General features: G+C 45.4%; 1 protein-coding gene across 2 annotated transcripts in view; it reads left to right on the top strand.

Annotated features, from left to right (window-relative positions):
• UFSP2 (UFM1 specific peptidase 2) overlaps positions 1-23,295 on the top strand; it is a 356,824-nt gene that overhangs the window by 212,934 nt on the left and 120,595 nt on the right. For both annotated transcript variants that reach the window (XM_069631513.1, XM_069631514.1), the window contains 2 exons: positions 13,124-13,248; positions 17,091-17,167. In XM_069631513.1, coding sequence (XP_069487614.1) covers positions 13,124-13,248; positions 17,091-17,167 — 202 coding nt within the window. The remainder of the gene's footprint in view (positions 1-13,123; positions 13,249-17,090; positions 17,168-23,295) is intronic.

Genomic DNA, 23,295 nt, shown 5'->3' with positions numbered 1-23,295 from the left:
CCAGCCAGACACAGTATCTACAAGGCAAACCCAGAAAAGAGATATCAGTGTTGTACATCACTCTCTCTCAGGTAACATTTGTCTGCGGGCACATATTGCTATTTCTTTCTACCAGGCTCCATGACTAAAACTACTTGATCTTTGCCTGATGCAATGACATCTGCGGGCACTGGTGGGCCACTTGGCTTTTCCACCCACACCTTGGCACCCGGTACCATACTGTCTGAAGAGCCAAAGCCGCGATCCCCACGGGTAGTTAACACTGTAGGAGGCTCCCCATTCTTAATCATGGACAACTTAACAGGAATAATTATCAATTGGGCTACTCGATCACCCTTGTGGATCGATAACAATTGGTCCCCAGTAATCATTATGATGACTTTAATCTCGCCTTGGTAATCAGCATCAATTACCCCTCCCAACACTTGAACTCCCTTCAATGCTAGACCAGATCTAGGGGCAATCCATCCTATATGCTGTGGGGGAATTTGTACTCCAATCACTGTTTCAATTACAACCATCCCTCTCAGGTCTAATCTGATTTCTTCATGGGAATGCAAGTCTACCCCTGATGACTCTGGAGTTGCTCGATAGGGAGCTAAAGAACCCGGAGTAATTTCCCAGTACAATAGTGTTTCTCTGACTGAATTGGGTTGAACCTGTAAAGTAGGAGTCATTAGTCGCATTAAAGGAGTTTCATGCTCATTCACAGGTCTATTGTTTAATACTTGCACCGCATCAAACACACGATCACGCCATACTGCCAGATTGCCATCTCCAGATTTGCGCAACTGTTCTTTCAATAACCCATTCATTCGTTCAATTAACCCTGAAGCAGCTGGGTAATACGGTATGTTTTACAACCACTCAATGCTCTTTTCCTGACAATACTCCTGAATTAATTTGCCTTTGAAATGTGACCCATTCTCACTTTGAATCTGCAAAGGCACTCCATAATGTAGTATGATCTGATCTAACAACCTGATGGTGTTCAGTTGTGTTGCACGTTTGCACGGCAAAACCATCAAATATCCTCAGTATGTATCCACAATAGTGCATGCATACTGACAAACTCTACTGATTGGCATGGGACCGATATAATCAATCTGCCAAATTTGACCTGGTAATTTTCCTCTTTGCAATGTACCTCGAACAATCTGAGGGATAGGTCTGTGCAGTTGGTGTTGGCACACTGGCCATTGCAAAATGATCGTTTTCACTACTTCTAAAGGAAGACTGATTCCTCGAGCTTGTGCCCACCTGATAGTAGCCTTTTCTCCAAGGTGCCCACATTTCTGATGAGCCCATTTGGCCAAACCCTCAAAATTGTCTTCCTGAGCCTCTGCCTCCACGGATAAAATCTAGGTGTGTTTGTCTGCAACAGAATTAAACCAACGTTCTAATGAGTCTGTGGCACAATGCGCGTCCACATGATATACAGTGACTTCACTTTGTGATAACATTTCTGCAATATCTTGCCACAGTTCTTTTCCCCACAACTCTTTTGAATGAATCTTCCACCCATTATTTTGCCAAGTTGGCAACCACACTGCCAATCCATTCGCCACTGACCATGAATCTGTGTACACATAACATTGACATGGGGTCTCTTGCTTCAATGCTTGGTAAACTGCGTAAAGCTCTGCAAACTGACTGCTCTTCCCTTTCCTTGACATTGTCAACATCTTTTTTGTCTTGGGATTATACGACACTGCTTTCCAGTACCGGTCAGTTCCCACATATCGAGCTGAGCCATCCGTGAACCAAGCATGCTCTGTTTGCTCCACGGTCAAATCGCTGTAAGTTACTCCCCGTTTCACGTGAGACTCACGTTTTTCAGGCACTTTCCGGTGGTATGTAATCTGAGGGCGGTATGTTGGCTACTTGCTCATGTAATTTTGCAACTCCACCCTTCCCTGATTTGGCTCTGTCTTGAATATACTATTTCCATTTAATTATGCTGGCTTCTTGAGCATGTCCTATTCTATGCGTTTTAGGAGAGCTCAGTACCCATTGCATGATTGGTATTTCTGGTCTCATTAATACATCACGGCCCACCGTCATTTGCTCGGTATCAACAAGGGCCCAATAACACGCCAGCAATTGCTTCTCAAAACGAGTGTATGAGTTACCAGCATGGGGCAACTTACGACTCCAAAACCCCAATGGCACACGTTTCCTGTCTTGTTTCTGCCACACACTCCAGTTAGCATAATTGTCTTGTACAGACACATTTAATTCCACTTCGCCTTCCTTCAACGGCCATAAATCAAGCACCTGCTGCACGGTGTCTTTCGCCAGCTCAAAGACTTTCTGCTGCTCCTCCCCCCACCGAAACTCATATTTCTTTCATGTCACTTTGTAAAGGGAGGCCAATATCTGCCCTGAATGGGGAATGTGCTGTCTCCAAAACCCAAACAGCCCTATAAACCGCTGAGCTTGCTTTTTGTTCACTGGAGTGGTGAATTCAAGTATTTTCTGTCAGGCTTTTGGCACCATTTCTCGATGCCCATGATGCCACTGAATCCCTAGGAATATCACTGTCTCAGCTGGACCTTGAATTTTACTCGGGTTAATCTCCCACCCTTCCTTCTTCAATCCTTCCATAATGACATCTAACTGACTTTGCACACTGTGCTCATCCTTGCACTGAATCAAAATATCATCAATGTAATGAGAGATTTGTATGTCAGGTTTACACGGTATCTTGTCTAAGTGCTCTGCCACAGATAGTCAGGCTTTGTATGTACCCCATAGGTAGCCTCGTGAAAGTGTACTGACGTCCACTCCACGAAAATGCAAACTGCTCTTGACACTCTTCAGCAATTGGTACAGAGAAAAATGCATCGGCTAAATCGATCACTGCATACCAAGTCCCCTCAAACTTTTGGACATTCTCAATCAAGGTAATGGCATCTGGGACTGCGGGCACTAAGGGAGGAGTGTGTTTATTCAACTCCCGGTAATCCACCTTCATCCTCCACGACCCATCTCCCTTTTTAATAGGCCAGAGAGGATTGTTCCATGCGGTGGTAATAGGACGTAACACACCCGCCTCCACGTACTCTTTGATGGTGTCTGAAATTTCCTTGTGCCCCCCCAGGAATGCAGTATTGTTTCATTGCTACCCGCTTGGTTGCCACCGGCACTTGCACTGGGGGCATCTTCAATTTGCCTACGGTAATGGGTGTACAGATCAATGCACTCACCCCAAACTGGTACGTTTTACCGCCAAGTCCCAAGGCTAACCCTTCCAAAATGTTAAGGCCAATTATATATTCAGGTATCGGGACAATCAACACTTGGTATTTCTGCCTATTCAAATTGCCTATTTTCATCTCCACTTTCGTTTGTACGGCGGGGGTCTCCTTTCCCCCTGGACCTGTAATAGTAAACTGTTTGCCTTTAAATTGTGTTGGATTGCCATGAATCAAAGAGGCCTCCGCCCCGGTGTCTATCAATGCTCGCACCACTTGTGTATTTCCTGGCCCCCAAAAAATCTTAACATCAACATGAGGCCGCCTATCAATTTTTATGCGGGCAGATGCTGCTGGAGCTTGGCCGAAGCCCTAGTCAAACTTCGAATGAGTGTGACTCGACTACGCCTCTAACATCGCACTCGCCACCTTTTTCAAATCAGCGTATGTTGGCTGGTACGGGGAAGGTGTCCCCATACACCCTTCGTCTTGTTCTTCCGCAGGGGAAGCAGAAGGTGAGGTGTCCCCCTGTGGCGTGGTGACTACCTGTTTCTTAACCTGTTTATAGCGCTCTTTGGCTGCAAGTCCTCGTTTTTTGTATAATTCACACATTACTCTGGTTTCAATGCCATCAATTTCTTCGTGTGGCACACCAACTTTTAACAAAGCCAAAAACATGTCTTTTCGGGACACTCGGGAGTCTCTGCTATCTTGCCGCCTGCCTTCGGTTCTTCTCTCACTACGCCCCTCTCTCTCCCATGGCTTGTTATCGCTCTTATCCCACTCCCCTAAATCTGCAAGTTGCCGAATGGCATCCGCTACGTCATCAGTAGCTTTGCCCGTCATACCTACGAGCAAGGTCATAATGACACTTTTGTATGCGGGTGGTGCGGTTCTAATCACCATGTTTTGAGTTGAAACTGAGAGCAGCATGGCTCCCATTTGATCAGGAGCATCTATGTGAATCGCCTCTTTCATAGCATGCTCTCTGACTTTTTGAATTGCCTCTCTCAACGTATACCACTTTGTTTCTTCGCTAGGCCAATCTGTGGTAATGGGGTATTTACGGTTACATGCTTGGGCTATCAGGCGCAATAAAGACACCTGTGTATCTTGACCATTTCCGTCAGGGGGTGGTCCTGCCCTTAAGACCTCCTGTACATTGGTGTCAATTGACAGGGGTACAAAACGTGGTGAATCCGTGGAATCTACTAACAACCCTGCAGCACCCCCATCTAGCAATCTCGCCATCCATGTCAATAAAGCTTCCCCTGATTTTTGCCTCAAACGGGTAATAATTTCCCCAACCTCCTGCTGTGTGTAATCCTCCAGCGTGGTTAAATCCACCATTCCGCCAGCAGGATTCTGCGGGTGGGGTCCGGCTCGCCATCTTCTAACGGGCTTAGCCGCCACTGTTTTCTGTTTCACTTTCATTTTGGGGTCAGACTCATTTGCGGAACTACTTTCTAGACTGGTTGAGTCAAAAATATCACCATCCCACTTATCCAGATCCCAGTCCACACCAGCTGTAGCGATTACAGCTGCCACCTTTCTTTTATTGACCCCTCCCCGTCTTTTCCCATACTTATACCAGGCTACTCTGACTGCTGCCGTCTCGGCCACAGCCTGATATGTGTCAGCCTTATCTTTAAACAGTATTGTAAAATAGTAGGCTGTAGTCGGATGTAGGTTTAACAAAAGATTTATTGCGTGTTAACCTAAGCAACAGCCCTCCTTGTGCACATCAAACAGTATTAGTTTTCATGAGGTTTGGTTTCCGTGAAAGGGTTAATGAAGTCCAGAGTTCAAAGGAAGCTCCACTTGGCTTCTCGCATCGTTAAAAGGGAAAATAAAGTCAACTTAATTCTTTTCTCCACGGACCTTAGCCTTCAGTCTGACTCACCCTCTGTTCACTGGGTTAGGAAAACAAAAAGAAAAAATCCACACGGAATGCACAGTCCTTGATTAATGGTTGACGGCTGGCGCTTCTCCTCAGCGAGTCCGCCTCTGATAGGGATCTCCCCTGTGCCTCTCAGTGAGCCTTCTAGTATGCCCAGTCCCAATCACCTGGGGATCCTTTCCATTCCTCTCTGGTCTCCGGCTCAGCTTGCAGCTGTAATCAGAAATACCTGGTGAGCTCTCTGTTGCTGCATTTAACCCCCTCTCTGCTCCTCCCCTCCCTTCAGTCTCCAGCCAGTTTTCCCTCCCATTCCCCACACCTGCAGGGCGTTTTCTTTCCTCCTTCCACCCAGTTTCATGCACTGTTTGACCCCACCCTGTATGTCCCTGGGGCCACCCATCTCTATGCGGGCTGACTGCATTGCACCAGTGCCAGTCTCTGGTACACCTATTTCCATGCCGTATGATTGGATTGTACCTATGCCGTTTTCCCTTTTTAATTCTGTCTCTGCCCCCTCCTTGGTTTCGTTTCTCGTGGTGGTTTCTGGGACATGTAGTTTTCTTTGGATTTGCTGGGTTAACCTTTTGTTGGCTGGGTCTCATTACTAGAATAGGGTCCTCCCTTGGTTCTGTTGCCTCTTTGACCACCTCACAAGTATCATTTGAATCTGCTGCATTAACGCAGTCTGCCTTTCTGCAGCCAGCTCTCTTTCTAATCGCAAAACCTCATTTTTCATTTTCACCTTCATTTGATGTATTTTCCTATAAGCATGCAAAAGAACCCAACCTCGCCTACCTAATGCCGCACATTCTCTGCCACGTTCCACTGGAACTTGTTGCAAGCATGCCATTACATCAGACGGATCGGCATCTCCCAATCCTTGATCCCATGTTTCACTTAGCCCTGCACCACATGCCCACGCCTGGGCCAACTTATCATATGGACTCTTAGTCCAGCCTGGAATAACAACATCAGAACAGTCACCGCCAGCGGTAACGCTCTTTTTCCTGAACAAACTACTCCTCATCACAAACGCAACAAAACCTCTTTATATCTGTATATTTTTTCTCTCCACACTGCAATCACTCCCACAGGCACGCACACACCGGCAAAGGAAAAAACTTCACTACTCAACAACTTCACTACCCACTTACTTTCACCTGCAAGATAACCGAATCCTATCTACGTTCAAACAGATTCTTGAATACTCGAGCGACTCATCACAAGTATCCTGTTCGTGACGCCAAAAATGTATTGCACTCCCCAAAGTGCACGGTAACTCATAAATCACTGATGCAATTATAGAGCCAATATTTTGAATGCAGAAAGACGCAATAACTCGCAACCACACACTCTTAGAAGATAATCAGCACTTATACGGCTATTTATTCAAAGTTTAAAAGCAACCAGTAATAACATAGAAATAACTCACAGAAGTAATATAGACATAAATCACAGAAGAAGCAAAGCATTCAAAAGGAAATACATCACCGTGAGCGTAACTGGATTCCTCCTCTTGCCCAGAAGCGGCTGGAAGACCCCGGGAACAGCCAGGCCGAGAGCACCACAGCTCACAGGAATGCCAGACGTAAGCGTCCTCCTCCGGCTGAAGTCTCACCTGACCACCCCCGGGGCCCTGCATATATGCACACTCCGAAAAGGGGTGGCGATTCTCGAACCTTCTGGAAATGGCACTTGCGCATTGATGAGCAGCCGTTGGTTGCCAGCTGGGTCAATCGACAGCCACCCTCAAGGAGCAGAGTGCCTCCCTCCTCTAAAAAACACGCTCATAACAAACCATAACAAAGTTAGCTTTCCCAGCAGAAATGTCCTTGACCGCATACCAGGTTTGGAACGCATGTTTTCCTCAGCACCGTGAATCTAACACTCAGCAAAATGTGTGCAGTTTTTCACTGTGGCATGAAGTAAATATCCATCATGGCTCCGAGTGCTCCCAGAATGCATTGCTCACCAGTGCCATTTTGGTTCAAGCATAACACCCGGCAGCCCACAGGCCCAATACAAAGGCCCAACAAGCATATGGGAAACACCCACAAGGATGCCAGTGCCCCAAAGGCGGCAACACACACACTGAACACCCTGAGGGACCCACAAGAGCCGTAGACACACCGCAGGCCACGTGTTCACAAGGCAACAGCAAGGAACAGCTGTCAAGCCACGGGAAGGCCCTGAGAAGCACTTAAGACCAGAAACAACACCGTAGGAGCACTCACAACAGGCTATCACAGTGCAGCACAAAGCACAGGCCTCCAGCCGACGTCCTCTACTGGCAAAGACTAGGTTTTTAAACACAGCCACCCAAGGTAGTGCCTGCACATACAGCCAGTGCCACGCAAGTAAGCCCCGGCCCAACAGCACTGCTAAGCATGGGCAAGGAAGCACAGCCAGCATACCCCAGGCACCTCACAACATGGCGGACGACACTGCAGCAATGCCACAGAGGCAACAAGGCCGAAATCCCGACAGCAGCACATGGCTGGACAACACGTAAAGGACCTTCATGCAACCTTTTCAACCCTTTTGGACTCCGCATAGGACTCCGCTGGATCCAGCAGTTTGAGTTGCGCATCAAGACACAGGAAATCACCAGCGAGGAGAAGTAGAGAGCCTCCCTCATGCTCAACTTGGGCACCATGGCCCTTCGACTGTTTAATGCACTCCCGGACCGGAGCACAGAGGACTACTATGAGACGGCAAAAGACGTCCTCACCAGGAAGTTCAAACCTGAAGTCAGCCCTGACTTTGAAAGGTTCAAGATGAGCCAAGCAAGACTGGGTCCACAGGAGAACATCGATTTCCACAGCCGAATGCGGGAGATGGCCCTGAGCTGCGACTTCCTGAGCTGCGACTTCCCGGACGAAGAGTTTGCGTTGAGGCAACAAGTAATACATGGACTATCCTCAGACAAGCTACGGCGGCCCATCCTATCTGAGACAAACATGCCACTAGACACCATCCTGTCCATGGGATTACTGCGGGAAAGTACCAACAAGCACATGTCGGAGATGGAGCAGATAATCAGCCGTCTGCCGTTGGACACCGAAACACTGCATAACAGCATGACCACGGTCAACGCGCTGCAACAGCGCAGACCCTGACAAGGGCAGCCAGCCACCTGACCGAAAAGCTGCCAGGTCAGCAACATAGGGGTGAACCCTGCCCAGCATATGGCACACCTTGCCACAAATGCAGGAAGGTAAACCATTACACACTTATGTAAACCATTATGCATCAGTGTGCCGCAGTTCCCAAAAGGCCAAGCTTCACTCGCCCCGGAGGAACACCCCAGACTGAAGAAACGATGCAAGCCCCCGTGGCGCACCACCAGACCACTCAAGACAGCACGACCACCGGCAGAAGAGACAACCAGGCAAAGCACCAGAAGGCAGTAAGGGCCGGGCCCGAGCAATAGAAGGAGAAGACACTGACAGCAACAGCAGTGATGACAGACAGTCAAGCAGAGAACAATCCCCAAGCTATGCAAACAGACACCGAAACCCCCGGCGAGAGAAGATCCACATATCATCAGCGGTCAAACCCAGACAAGGCAAGCAGACCAGTGAAAACAAATCACACTGCTGCACCATGGCAGTGGGAGATATCCTGGTAACCATGATGATCGACACAGGGGCCACGGTAAATGTCATGCCGACCACCAGGTTTGACAAACTCTATCCCAGACCCCTCCTTCAACGAAGGACTGTACTGCTGTACGCCTACGGCTGCAAAAAGCTCTGCACGTTGTGGGGTACTTCAAGACTGTTCTCACGCATCATGGAAAGAGCTGCAAAACTCGCATTCGTAGATGCAGAAATAGAAACCCTGCTCGGTTGCCCAACGGCAGAACAACTAGCACTTATTCAATTCAACTGCGTAATTCAGTCCAAAGAAATTGATCACCTGCTAGCGAAGCACAAAAAACGGTTTGAAGGCATTGGATGCCTAAAAGGGAGATCAGTAAAACTCCACATTGATCCCACGATAGAACTACAAGCAGTACGACATCAGAGAGTCCCCTTCATATGAGAGCAGCAGTAGAAGCGGAAATAAACAAACTGGAAGAGCACACCACAGAACTGGGTAATTAATGCTACTGGTCCCCCAGGCAATTGTTTGGGTTGCTAATATTTTTTAAGGGAAAACGCAACTGCACATTTTGCACATTACCGACTAATTTAAAAAACAAAAATGGCTAACACTAAACAAAGGAGAGTAGTCCTGTGCTAGGACATTGAGGAGGGAAATGCGCACGGAGCAGCAGAAGGGCAGGTGAGTTTTGGAGGTCGGGTGGTGTTTAGGGGGAGCTACATGCAGGGTGAAGAGGGCAGGGGCCGGCCGGCCGGATCGCAGGTTCAAGGGACACCAGGCAAACGTTTTAAAAACTGAAGCTCAGGGGGAGTGTTTTGCCATAAGCAGAAATGGAATGTAGGTTTATACCAGCAGTTTAGTTCCGGGTTCCTAGCCTACTGATTGGCTGGCACCACTCCCCTGGATACTAATCGCTGGTATAAGTCTTCTGTTCCAACGTTTCAATGTTTCTCCTTTGTCTTTCCAGGTTTTGAATAGAACTTTCTACAGAGGGGAATATTATAACGGCAATAATGCCCCCACTTCCAGTGTTAAGGTGCCTTTGCTCTCGTAAATGGTCCTCGCCTTGTTTGGGACTGTTAACTCAGACTGAGGGCCTTTACCACCCCATAATGCCCCCCTCTGCCCCTCGAATGAATTATTGCTGAAATAACATTTACTTCTTTTCTAACCGCTAATTGAGGACTTGTTCCATAACAGCAAATGGTGGCCTTAAAAGGCGGAACGCTTTAGATAATTACTCTTTACATTTGTTAAATACCTTTTGTTCAAGCCTCTGCCAAAATGACACAATTGATAATATTTTGCAACAAGCAGGATTGACAATGTAAACTATTGTGATGGAGCTAACGTGTGCAACCCTTTTGTTCCTATTCTGCCTTCCCTGCACGTGTTAGGTTCCTAGATGGTGAGAGGGGCGTGCACTGGCGCTGTGGCTGCATGGGAGGGGCCTGTTCTCATATGGTGTACCACCTCAATCTTTTACTGTTTAGACACACCTGGGTGTCATGTGTGGTGTCGCCCCTTTAGGAGTACTATAGGGTTCTCCAAGTAACCCTTGAGCAAGACACAGCACACCTGATGAGCGGTTCAAACCCGTTTATTTCCTTTCTTACTCAAGCCATGAACAGTGACGACCTTACAGGCTGTATGGTGGACTGCTCAGACCCCAGTTTGGGGGTAAAGGAGAGGAATCTGGTCACAAGAGGGATTTCTGAGGCCATGGGCTACCTTGGTCAGCTCTGCCTTAACCACTCACTGTCACTTCTGCTCAGAAGAGTCTTCCTGTCAAGCAGCTTGGAATGTTCCATTTGTGTCGGTATTCAGGGTTGCCACACTGGTTTTTAGCCCTTTCCCAACAATTATTGGATTTAACCATTTTCAAAATGTCCAACCTTTTGCTGTCCATATTTAAATACAGTAGATTGGTATCCTCACAATACTAGAAAAATAACACCTAGACGAAGCTGACAAACTCCCATTCTTTTAATCTCCTTTTTAAGTGTGCACGCGCTCATGAGTATAGTTTCTATCGATAATCCAAATACATATTTCCGTGACAACACGACTTTATTTATACCTGTGCTGAGGCGGCACTCCTGTTGCAGTGGTTGCATGCAGGCTTACAAAAGGTATCAGGTGACTGCTTTACACGCAGGTTACACGTGAGCTGGGGAAGGCCTCCTCCCAAGAAATAACAACCAATACCTTATATTCATTAGTGCTTTGCTCTAAGTAAAAATGAATTGTAAAACATAAAGGGCAAGCCATACCTTTCTAGGTTGGCGCAAGGTAAAGCCTACAATTCACAATGAAAACTTCTTTTTTTCTGAGAATTTGCACAGACTACATTTCCATAAGTTTCAAAAGATAAGCACACGTTAAGTAAATTAAGTGTTTGATGCATGTGTGTTTTTTTTCTCAAACTAATACAGTTCTTGGGGGTGTGGCTTGTGCACTGGATTGTTTGTTTGATTTTACACATTCACCCTAAAATGTCCCTGCATTTAGTTTGCATATCCGCCTACTAGCAAATGGAGAGGCCTAGATGTGCATCATTGGCACACACTAGCCCGCAGACATATTGTGCGCCAAATCTTTCACTGTCCTCTGGGAATCCTTACACTCGGGCCTATTAACTTGGGTCCTGGGCAGTTACTAGCCGGTACACCCCAGGGAACGGGTGATTATTGCTATTAGCACCATGGATTTGAAAACTGGGTACTGAACGCAATAGTATCTGAAATGACCCCTGTGGCAGCTCGTGACCTATTGCTTAGGACAAAAAAACACTCCTAAGATGATCTGTGAGGATCCACACTGCCATTTCCGTGGCGGGCCTCGGCAGCGCAGCAGAAGAGGTGAAGATTATTTGGGTTGCAGGCATGCTTATTATTTTTTAGCATGCATTGGTGTACACAGAGCAAATAAGTGTTCCACCCATAGCTGATCGCGTTTATTTTCCCTAATGGATGCTGTTTTCAGGCTAAGATGCAGTACCTCTGCAGAATGCACGCCTTTCTTTCAGATTCATTGCCTCTTTGAGTTCCCACAATGCTGTTATTTGAAGCGCTTTCTGCATGTAGTGCAGGAGTGTAGGTAGCATAGCAAGTTCTACAGGAAGCAATTCAGTTTTGATCATCAAAGGGTCTTCTGAGGGTGAGCAGCAATGCCTGCTTTGCCACACACTAGCCTTTCTGTGTGGGTTCATGCATTTGTAAGCTGTTGTCCCTGCCTTTTTCACATGGTCCTCAAATGTTATGATCTTAACTAGTTGAGAGCTGAGCTTGGGTCATGGCAACATTAGTTTTCTTTAAGACTATACAGTATAACCTGTTCGATTTACCCCCTGATCCAGTAGGTTCCCTCTGACATTTCCTGTTCTTAGTTACCTTCCCCAATGTTTTGGTCACTGCTTCCTTAGTGATCTTCTTTCCAAATTATGGTTTGGGTTGGCAGATCTTGGTCACTTTCACTTCTTTACTGTGCATGCATGTCCCCCATTAAGTACCGTCTTCCCGGTTTGGTCAGATCCTAATCAATAGTTCTTGCAGATTTACCATTGCAAGAGGAGACTTTCCCAGGACATTCAGCCATGGTTCTGCCGGAGCATAGTGCCAGTTAAATTAGAAAAAGGAGGTAGTTTAGCCACTTTAATTCCAGCGTCATGTAATTAGGGCCGAGTCAGCAACTTCATTTAGAATTGAATCCATATCTGCATAGCAATGGCACACTTTAGCTTTAAATCACGTGTTTCTTTTTTTTTGCCGGGATATTAGCGGTGAGCCTAATATGTGCCTGTAAAAGGATTTATACAATTTTGATACAATCCATTTCCCATTATTAAGTGACGGAATGTCAATATCCTAGAAGTGATGATCGGGGCCACATAGAATTGCCTCACAACTGAAAAATGTAAAGCATTGCAAGCAGGATAAACATTTGTAGACTTGCTTTGAGGTCATGGAGTAGCTGTGTATGAGGAGAGGATTGACTATCCCGTAGAAGATAGTGTTCCATTTACAAAATGTTAAACATTGCATTGATATTGCAACTTAAAAAAGAAACCTGCGAAGTAAACATGGTTTGTGAAGAATGATGAGGCAATCAGTCCTCCTTTAGAGACTTTTCCATGTGTACATCTTTGCGCTCACATGCTGCTGTGCGGTTGTATGAGCCTTTAATGTCCACTGTCTTAGTCCTTGATTCCAGGCACATCCAAGAGACTTCACAGAACTTTTACCAATGACCATGTACACTGACCAGCCGGTTGTCAGGCGGTATGCCAAGGATGCTCGTCCGCTACACAATATATCGATTGGGCCCACCATTTTTGATTCTGAATATTGATAGCACTAATGCACAAAAATAAAACCTGTTCTTGTGTCACTAAAGCTTGTCTTCTATTTGTGACCAGGCTCTTGTTGATGTCGGGGACAAGCCAACAGCATTCGTTGGATCACGCCAGTGGATTGGATCAATTGAAGTGCAGCTTGTTTTAAATCAGCTTTTGGGAATCACATCAAAAATATTGTTTGTAAGGTAAATATGGTTGTGTAACTCTAACCTTTTGATTGAGCTAATGGTGAGCACTAGATGAATGGGACAATGTAATCTCTCTGATGCAGGCACTGATGCACACAAATGCCGTCATCGCAAGTAAAACTAATGTAAGCACTAGTTGGTGGTAATGTGTCGGATAAGAACCTGCAACAAATGTCTTGTATAATACATGTCGCAGCAGAACAAAGAACAGTAGAACATTCTAACAGGGCCGAATCCAACATGGCAGAACTCTTGCTACCACAGCACACAACCATCATGTTTCTATAGCACGAAGCTGTGCTGGGTATAGAATGAAACCTATCCTAATACAACCAAAGCACAACCTAAGTCACGACATCTAGCTACAAAGCTATTAAACCATACCCTTGCTCTAACCTCAAAATATAATAAGCAACCAAACTATAATAAGCAAAGTTATTACATTGTTCCTCCTTCTTTCATCACTTAAGGCTCTGTGATGCTCTCTAAAGTGTGTCAAATGTAACTACAAATAACACTTGTCTGGAACTGCCAAACCAAACAGCAAAATACTGACACTAAATTACCAGCTCTCTTTGCTAAATCAAATTACGCAGCCTAAACCATTTTCCACAGTTGGGGTGTTGCACATGGACCCCAACAAAATCTATTTGTCATATAAAGTCCTAAAAGGCCTGTAGACTCCCTGGAAGACTGCTTTGGATCCGATAGAACGTTGCGTAAATTTGACTGCATTCTTAGCAGGAAGTCCAGAATGGGTGACAAGAAATGATCTTGAGCTTCCAAAGATTGTAGTTTCTGCAAGGCATAATGGTAAAGCTCTCAAAACATCAGGATTAGGTGGGGTTGCATAAGGACAAGTATGAGCCAAAGCAAGCAGAATAGGCAGTGTTATTTCCTGGTTAATGTGAAAAGCTAGTGACGCCTTTGGAACAAAAGAAATTGGCAGTGCATATTGCAGCTTAATCTGTGTGTAAAAACAAATGTCTAGCACATGAATGTCCCATGAGGAAGACCATGTTCCTTGAGGGTATATCAGTGTCGCAGAATAGTATTGGATCAAAACATTTCTGTATGATGGTGTGTTGCACCAAATTGAAATTCTGCTGATGTGCAGGTTTGGTTCTATGGATGTGCAAATGAATTTGCCTGCCAAATGTCATTTACGTACTCGGATTATGATTTAGAATGTGCTTGGCATGTTCTGGAACCGCACTAGTGGAGATGTAGTGTTTGCAGTGATGAAATTCCTGTGCCTTCAATAAGCCGCTAAAGGCATGAATTCAACTTGTGAGCTGAGAGGATTGCTTTTTCTTCTACAAATCCCCAAATGATAGTGTCAATTTACTCTGTACTCTGTTTCGGTGGCATTCTTCCTGGCAGTACACATGATTTTAGGAATGTTTTGATTTGAGGTGTTCCAGGAAAAGCCTTCATCTTTCCAATTGAGTGACTGATTGGAGGTGTAGATACGCTGTTCAGCTAGCTTAGTGAGTTAAGCGTCAGATGTGTGCTGCGTCTATAACAGGCTGCAATCCTGGTAGGGGGGGGGGGGCTCAGCCCTGCATTCTTTCAAGATTGACACACAAGAGTACCATCAACCTGTATGGTAGTAACTGCTGTTATTTACAGTACCACGAGACAACAAAAACCACAAGCTCTATTTAAACACAGGAATTACTCTACCTTCTCTGCTGGAACAGTAATTGCAGCTCCAAAGACGATCCAGGGAGCTTTTCTTGAACGGAAAATAGATTTGCAAAGCCGTGTTGCTAATGCCATGCGGGTGCTATGTGAATCGAGAGGCGTTCTTGCTGTACTTGAAGATTTGCAGCTTCATTGGTCATTGGAAAAAGTGGAGAACCAGTCGTCCATGTACGGTCTGTCAAGAACACATCCACTAGGATGCCATGACTCCTTCCAATCCAAGAGACACTGAAAATTCTCTTCAAAAGGAGACTGCATTGCACACCAGCAAAACAAACAAAACGTACTGACAGCCTTCCTTTTGAAGGAAGAACTTGGGGTCCCCTCTGACATCCATGCCCTCAACTCCATTCCCCACGTTGGGTCTGTTGCTGATGAGCTGGTTCTTCCAGTCTCTCAATGTGTGCCCTCCCGGCGCCAAATATTTTCCCTGCAGCCCAGTCCTCTGTTTTCCAATTTCCCATGGACAGTGTCAATGGGAAATCGTCTACACACCAAATCACTGACTGCACTACCATCAAATGGATCGGGGGTCAACAGCATGTTGTGGGTTGCTTGCACCGTGGCAATGTTCTGAGCTGAAAAAGAGAAGAAGAAATGTGCTTGCATGCTTGCACATTTCACTGCATGATAAACAAATGAACACATCAATAATTGTCATTTTCATTTGAGGAGAGCTAGAAAAGCTAACGACCAGTGCCTGGGAAAGGTTTTGCCACGACAAGATGTGGGAAAGGAAATTCTAATCCAAAGAAAGGTCCACGCTGAAACACCACAGACCGATATGACTGAACTCCCAACATGTCATATTCCCATGCTGCTATATGTGTACCATGCTACTATATGTGTAGTACCAACTTCCCAAAAGCGCAAGTGACACAACATGAACCGTGTATAAAATGTGATGGCATCGCAGGATACAAACTGGGCCAAACCAACCACAGTAAGCATAAATAAAACCAGCCAGGATGTGTGCCTCAGGTCAACTGCTCACAAGAACCTTTATGAAACAAGTCATGATTCCCAGAGCCGGGTTTTAAACTTGAGGCAAACTATAGAATACGACTGTAATGGGGCAGCAGGAAGGGGTAGTTCTGCATTGTTCAGTGTGGCGACACATATATGCGTCCTGCTTGCAGGCCACCATGGCGTTCAAGCAGATGAGCCATTGCAGTCGCTTGGTGGCTTAGAAAGCTGCAAGTAACATTAGGATCCTTAAAAATTGGGATGAGATTGAAAGGGCAAAGCTAAACAAAGATCAGGGACTGCAGATTGAACAGGCAAGCAAGGAGGGCTACTTTAAACACCAAAGCCCCAAAGACTGGGGCTTGCTATTCTGGAGAAAGTGGGTCTAGGGATTCCCCGAACCTGCAATTGAGTTAGGGATTTGAGTGGGCATTTAAAGAGATATTGCAAAATAGATCTATAAGGAGATCTAATTGAGATTGTACTCCTGCAAATGTGTGGACTTCCTATACAGCGATTTGCAATCTCCCTCACAATCAAGCAGACAAAGTCAGGCTAGATACCAAGCGTGAGTGTGTGCACCTCTTCAGGTTTCCTGTGGTGCTGTGATATATATTTGGTGTTCTGGAAAACCTGATGTTTTCAGTGATTAACTTTGTATTCATTAACTTAATACTAGTGTCAGCATGTCACATACTCTCGTACAACCAGGAATATCTATTGTATTTAATGCTCATTAATCATTCCTAATAGATGTATTAACTTTAGTTAATTTTCTATTCTGTCAAGTGATATGTTCATACTTGATACACTGTATTTAATGCTAGTGGGATCCCTGTCTTACCTTTTTATTGTGTAATGGAAAGAGCTCCGAGTTGGACAGAGCTGCACATCACATTAAAGACCTGAGATATTACAAGGGTGGCTGATGCTCGAAGTGTTCCTCATTCAAAGTATATCTGTCCTTCATTCACTGGCCCAGCCATGTGAGCTGTGAGCATGATCATGGGACCAAACGCCAAAGCTTTCTATAATACAATGCATGTGCAAAAACCCACCATCTGCTAAGAGTTTGCTTGCACTGTACTACATTATTTAACTCTTATTTCACTAAAAGTGTTATATGGTGGGATTATTTAAATCTGCTTCGTGTTTTTGTTATGCAGTCAAGGTTCAGAGCTCGCCTCCCGAGGAAGGGAACTTGTGAATCACTTCAAGACAGAGGGCACTCCCATTATGATTGGTAAGATTGTTTGTGAACAAGTGTTCACTGTTAAATTGTTGACACATGTGAATATGCTATTACACAACATAACTGAATTGTAGGGCTCTTACTTATATACACTTTCAGAATAGGAGGTCGACCGGATTAATTTACGGTGCAGGCATTATTAAATGAAAGCGATAGACAACGCAGATGTTATTAAATGAGTTTACCCATGCATACCCATTCAAACCTCTTTCTCACGCGGATTGGCATCCCACCCCTAGAAGCGTCAAAATGATGGCAAAACAGATTACCGTTATTTCAACATATACTTTATAAAAATCGGTCAATCTGTTGTCCCATCACAATACATGGGAAAGTTGCTTATTCATTTAGTTTTGCTTTCTATAAACCGTAGGTCTTCAGATGTGTATTCTTCATCGAAAATTGTCTTCCATCTCCCTTGGAGCGGGGTCTGGTCCACATAGTTTCTCAATTACAGCGCCGCTGCTTAAGACAGTTTTTTTTTCTTTTTTTTTTTAAATGTGTCCTCCCAATTGACACTTGAAACTTGCAATTGTTTTTACCACCGATCAATATCCGGCATTTCTCAGTTTCAAAATGTATCAGATTCCACTATGAATCACAACATTGTGACATGAATTGGTATATTTTTGCAGTTAAAATGAGCCTTGCAACCCCTACATTCTGCATTTAACCAGCAGAATACCTGGGTGGGTAGAACTACTTACAGCATATAAGAGGCACCTAGAATGCATTTTCACACAAATAGATTGGCATGTCCTGGTTTGAACAGTAGCGTTAATATATTTGGCACTTTAATAGCGCTAAAATGCACGTTCCTTGAGCTTATGCATTCACTGCAGGCATCTGTAGATTCACTATAGCACCTACACGCAGATGGATGGAGATTATGCATTCATTGCAAACATGCATAACTTTACAATAGTGCTTAGAGATAAACGTTTTGCTTATTGCCACTGTAGACTTGAACAAAAAACAGCTTTCTTAGCAAAACCAAACTTACAAAGCACTCGATCCAACTATTTCAGTGCAAGTAGCTTTTTTTATTAAAAGCATCATCATCATTAATATATTGACCAGCATGGACTTAAAAAGAATTGGCATTTAAAAGTCAAACACTCCTCTGTTTGCGCCATGCGTTCAACCCCTATGCAGGGACTTCCTCAGGCAAAGCAAATCTATTTGTACTCTTTTTGGGAACTCATGTTATCAAAGTCATGTGACTTATTTTGGAGGTAAGCCTCTACCTAGCTGAAATGATAGCGCCTATCTTGGACCTGTATAGTTATACTAATCCATATGGACAAAAACATGTGTTTTTTAATATGGTTTTACTTTGATGTCCGTGGACTGTGGCGCTGTTTGCAAATCCAACATGGCATCCGTTTCAAAGGTTTTGACACACCTCGTGTTTTTCACTGACCAATCAGCGGGCGTTTATGATGTCACGCCGGACGCTGATTGGTCCTGAGGCGTCTGCGGATCCTGAATCAGGAAGTGAGTCTGTGGACCGGACCCAGCTATCACTAGTTTTAGTTTTACCTACTTTTTGGCCTTTTTTTAAAAAAAAACTACTGGGCGGATTTACACCAAATTTACAAAAGCCCGCTTTCGGGACCAAGCCACTGCTTCTGGCACACATTTGGTGAAAATCCATCCAGCAGTTTGGGCTGTGTGGGCGTGCAAAACATTTCTTCCATTGCGTCTGAGGATTTCCACAAATGTTGGGACCCCCTATAACTTTACCCCCCTACCCCCCCCAGACGAAACTGCACCAAACTCCATATACTTGCTCTGCAAAGTTTGTAGGGGAGGTAAAGGGGGGGGGGGGAGTTATAAGCCGCCCAAAAAGTGCTCTTTCTATGAGTTGAGCAACTTAACCATAACTGCAGGGCCGCTGCTGCAGGCCCTGTAATATATATATTAATTGCTTCTTGAGTTTAGAGAAGGGAATATTTTAAAAGGGATTTTTCTAAATTCAAATTACATTGAACGTAAAATGACTATCAGCCTTTCACTTATTCAATGTTAAATGCCTAAATCATAAATCGATATGTCGGAGTTCGGGCTGAGTTCAGTCTGCGGCAGTCGCTGGTCCTGTTGGTTGCTGTGAGGAGCTGCTGCTACATCCATCGCATCGGAGATCCAGTGTATTTGGATCACTTCTTCTTTAAGAAAAAGAAGCCCTACTCCCTTTAAAAACTCGCCCGGAGCGCGGAGCGCGCGCAGAGTTCGGGCTGAGTTCAGTCTGCGGCAGTCCGCGGCCGTACGCCGCCGTACGCCGCTGAGGTGAAGACCCGCCGGAGAGAAGGTAAGAAACACGCCTCTATGGCTGAATTGGGGCCCCTGACTCGTGCCATGTCCAGACAAACATTACATTCCAATGGCAAGTTGGACTCCCTCAGAGCGGAGGGCTCCCTGTCCGCCAATCCTGCTGAGCCCGAGCCAATGGATGTGGCGGTGACTCGGGAACAGATTCCATCATCGGTGTCCTCCTCACAGAGAGACTGTGTGCCTTTGGAGAGTCTATCAGATGGCTCCCTAGGGAGTCATGACTGGGAGCAGCAGAGGCTGAGTGGGCCCCGCATGGTGGGCAAAGCACTCCTCAGCCTAGGCTCAGGCTTTGCCCACTTCTCTAGTTCATCAAGCCCACAATCGTCACTTGAATCCTTGATGCCTGGCCGCCTCCTTAGTCCCTCCTGTAATCCCTGTGCCGTTGCATCACGGCGTCAGTCTTTAACTCCTGATCTAGCGCCTGATTTATTGAGTGATCCCTTAGTGTCACCACTAGATCCAGAAGTGGGTGAAACCCCTCAGTTGATTGCGTCATATACACAATCAGCGACGGATTTGTCCGTGGCAGTACCTTCTGTCCCTGTGGTCGGCCAGGAGGAAACCTCGCTTGACGAAGTCTGTACATCCATTATAACCAACGACCATACCGAATTGAAAAGAATTGCCTCCGTCCCTGTCACGAATGACTCTCACCATGCGAATGAAGGAATAATGGGAAGACCGCTGCATGAGTGCGATGTGACGGACCTCGAACTCATTGAACACGAGAAAGAAATGGTGTTGGTCTCTACTAATGCTGAAATATTCGAACTAACGAACCGTGCCAACACTTGCAACCATCAAACACTGGAGGTAGAATCGAGCCTCGAACCCTATGACGATATGGAAGTGAAATTGGATCCACTTTCGAACAAAGATCCGAAAGCATTTCCAAGATCAAGCGCTGAGATCGCGATTAATCTGAATAAAGCCAAAGCAATTCGGAAAGAGAGACGTGCTACTGCCGAGTTGCAAAACCCACAGGCATACTCCCCTGCATGCAGCATATACTCAACTCAGGTGTTAGATCTAGCAGGACGTGAAGCTAGACTTGCGGAACGCCTGAAAGCTGACTTTGATACAATGAAAGAATGCTTGTCTATAGGCCCCTCAAGAACTGGAATGGAGCCCCTTGACACCTACATTAGAAAGTCTCGCCCAGTCGGCCCCCATAATGCCGCAACGGTCTCCCCTCCGCAAATGTTCCATCACGTATCAAGAGAGGTGCAGAGAAATGCTGACGAAGTCTCAAGCCATCGGAGAAACAGTCTCTCTCGACTAGAGAATCTAGGGGGGGACAGCGTCTCCAGTAACAACCAAAACTCATTGACGAAGATTGCATCCACCTGTTCCACCCCGAGAACCCCGTTTAACTTCAAACCTACGAGTAACAAAAGGACCGGACTTGGAGAAACGGGGCCTAAGAAGCAAAAGGACCCAATGATCCCGTTTGATGGTAACACAGAGGGTGACGCGGCTGCAGCCTACAAATCAAATCTGTCGGCTGCCGCCGCTCTTCAAATTCATAACAATGTGTTAGCTGCATCATCGGTTGCTTTACTACCCTTCACCAAATTATACGAAAACTTACATGAGGCACTGCAATCAAATGGAGGGCTACTGTCCCACATCATTGAAAAATTAGTCAAACAAGAACAACAAATTGCACAGTTGCAAGACAACCTTGAATCTGATAAAACAGCGCTGTCAGAGATCCAAAAGCAAGTAAACGAAGGTATGGCAAAAGGAAATCAGGAAAAGAACGAATTGATAACATCAATTGCTGCCTGCCTAAAGCAATCAATCACACTAATGAGATCGATGCCTTCAATGGAGCCTATAACACCGACTCCTAAAGCAAAAGAAATTACTGGAACACCTAATTCCGACTCAATGGAATCAACGCCGAAAGAACCAGCCGTGTCCAACGATGTGGCAACAATAGTGGGGCCTGTGGAGCCACCTCCCATGTCTTCTAACCTTAAGCAAGGACTAGAGGAGTGTGAACCCAAGTCCCAAGTCTCCATCAAATGTGCCACTCAATCCCGCCCAAGCTCATCTTTTGGGATTTTCTTTGGAGCAGCAAAAAACTTTAAGGAAACAGGAAAAAAGCCAACACTGGAGAAAGAAAACGCTGAGAAACCTAAAAAGCTGCTGGCCACTGACAACACCCCGAAGAAACAGAAAGAAAAGAAAAAACATTGTGAACCTCGCAACCAAACTAACAAATCTAGAAAATGTATACGCAATCTGACGTCTCCGGCCAAACCGAATTTCTTTTCAAGAACTCAAAAAAGTAATGCACCAATGCCGTCTAAAGAGACCGCAAGTAAGAGTAAAGTTGTCGGTGAACCTACAGCTGAAAAGGGAAACCCCAAAAAACGCCAGAGAGTGGAAACGGAAGAAGTTGAATGCCCAGCCGAAACCGCGTCTATTGACCTCTGCAACTTATCAACGTACTCAATAGAAGATGACTGCGAGACAAACGACCCAAACGCCTCAATTATTTCGACGAGCAGCTTGGAATCAAATGAATCCCTGAATTCTAACCAAAATGAATCCTACACATCCAAGGGTAAGAGGGCGGGAAACCCTTGGATATTAAACTCCAAATCGCTCCCGAAGGCCTCAGTGCATCAGGCTAAATTGGACTGTAAAAACCAAAAAATGCCCAGAGGCGAGTTGTCAGATGTGGACTCCTTAACACAAGGCGTAGGTGGCAGCCCCATTAACATGAGAAATCTAAATCCCAAATGTACAGCCGGACAAAGATCACATCAGGCGGTAAAGACCAGGCCTAGAATCCATGAATCAACGGTTGATAGAAACCCACGAATTGCAATCACGAACATCCACAAAGACGATCCTGATGTGAACCTGAACAGAAGGAATGTTATGCGCCTCTTACACTCGGTACCGGCTCTGAGAACGGTGACATCTAATGACATTGCTATTATCGAATATGTGTCTGAGAAATACGCTGACAAAGTATACCTTCACATATCTTCCAAAGCGGTACGCAATACAATTCTGGCAGCAAAGGATGAAATTCTGCAGTTTGGCTTTGAGACTAGAGAAGTATCGTCCGACTTGGCAAGTCAAAGATCAGTTAATTCAATGAACCCGTTAAATAGCCTCGGACAGAAAGTGTCCTCTCAAGATCACCGGAGGAGAGAACTAAGAAAACAACTAAGACCCGAACTGCCTATGCCCCACTCTGGGAAAATCAACAAATATGGTGAAGGCACAAAGTAGCTAGTCTCCGACAAAGAAATGAAATTGACTTCCCTGATCTCCTGGAACACGAGAGGCTTCCGTCATCTCTACGAAAGTTTTCCGATTGAGCTGAATGATAATTTCATAATTTGTCTACAGGAAACATGGTTAAGATGTCCACCCGTGAAAGATGGCTATGCCACAATGCTGAATCCAGCGGGAAAAAATTCTCATGGACGCCCCTTCTCCGGCCTGATAACCATGATGAAAATCGGATGTGACTGGAAGGTGCTTAGAAGTGAAAACCCAAATCTGTTTGTGCAATGTACGCTGATGCAACAAAAAAGTCACGATGGGAACAATCAACAACAACTCCTCGTATTAAATGTATACTGGAATCCGGCGATGATCACCACCAAACGATTTATAGGCACGGTAACAAATCTGTTGGACAAGCACATCCACAAGAAGAACAATATCATACTACTAATATGTGGTGACATGAACTTGTCCTGGATTTCTGAAAAGGGTGTGCGAATATCTAATGACCGCGCCAACAGCCCCTCAGA

The sequence above is a fragment of the Ambystoma mexicanum genome, chromosome 6q (genome assembly GCF_040938575.1).
Source record: "Ambystoma mexicanum isolate Mex_15411 chromosome 6q, UKY_AmexF1_1, whole genome shotgun sequence".
NCBI lineage: Eukaryota > Metazoa > Chordata > Amphibia > Caudata > Ambystomatidae > Ambystoma > Ambystoma mexicanum.
This window is presented reverse-complemented; position numbering and strand designations above follow the sequence as displayed.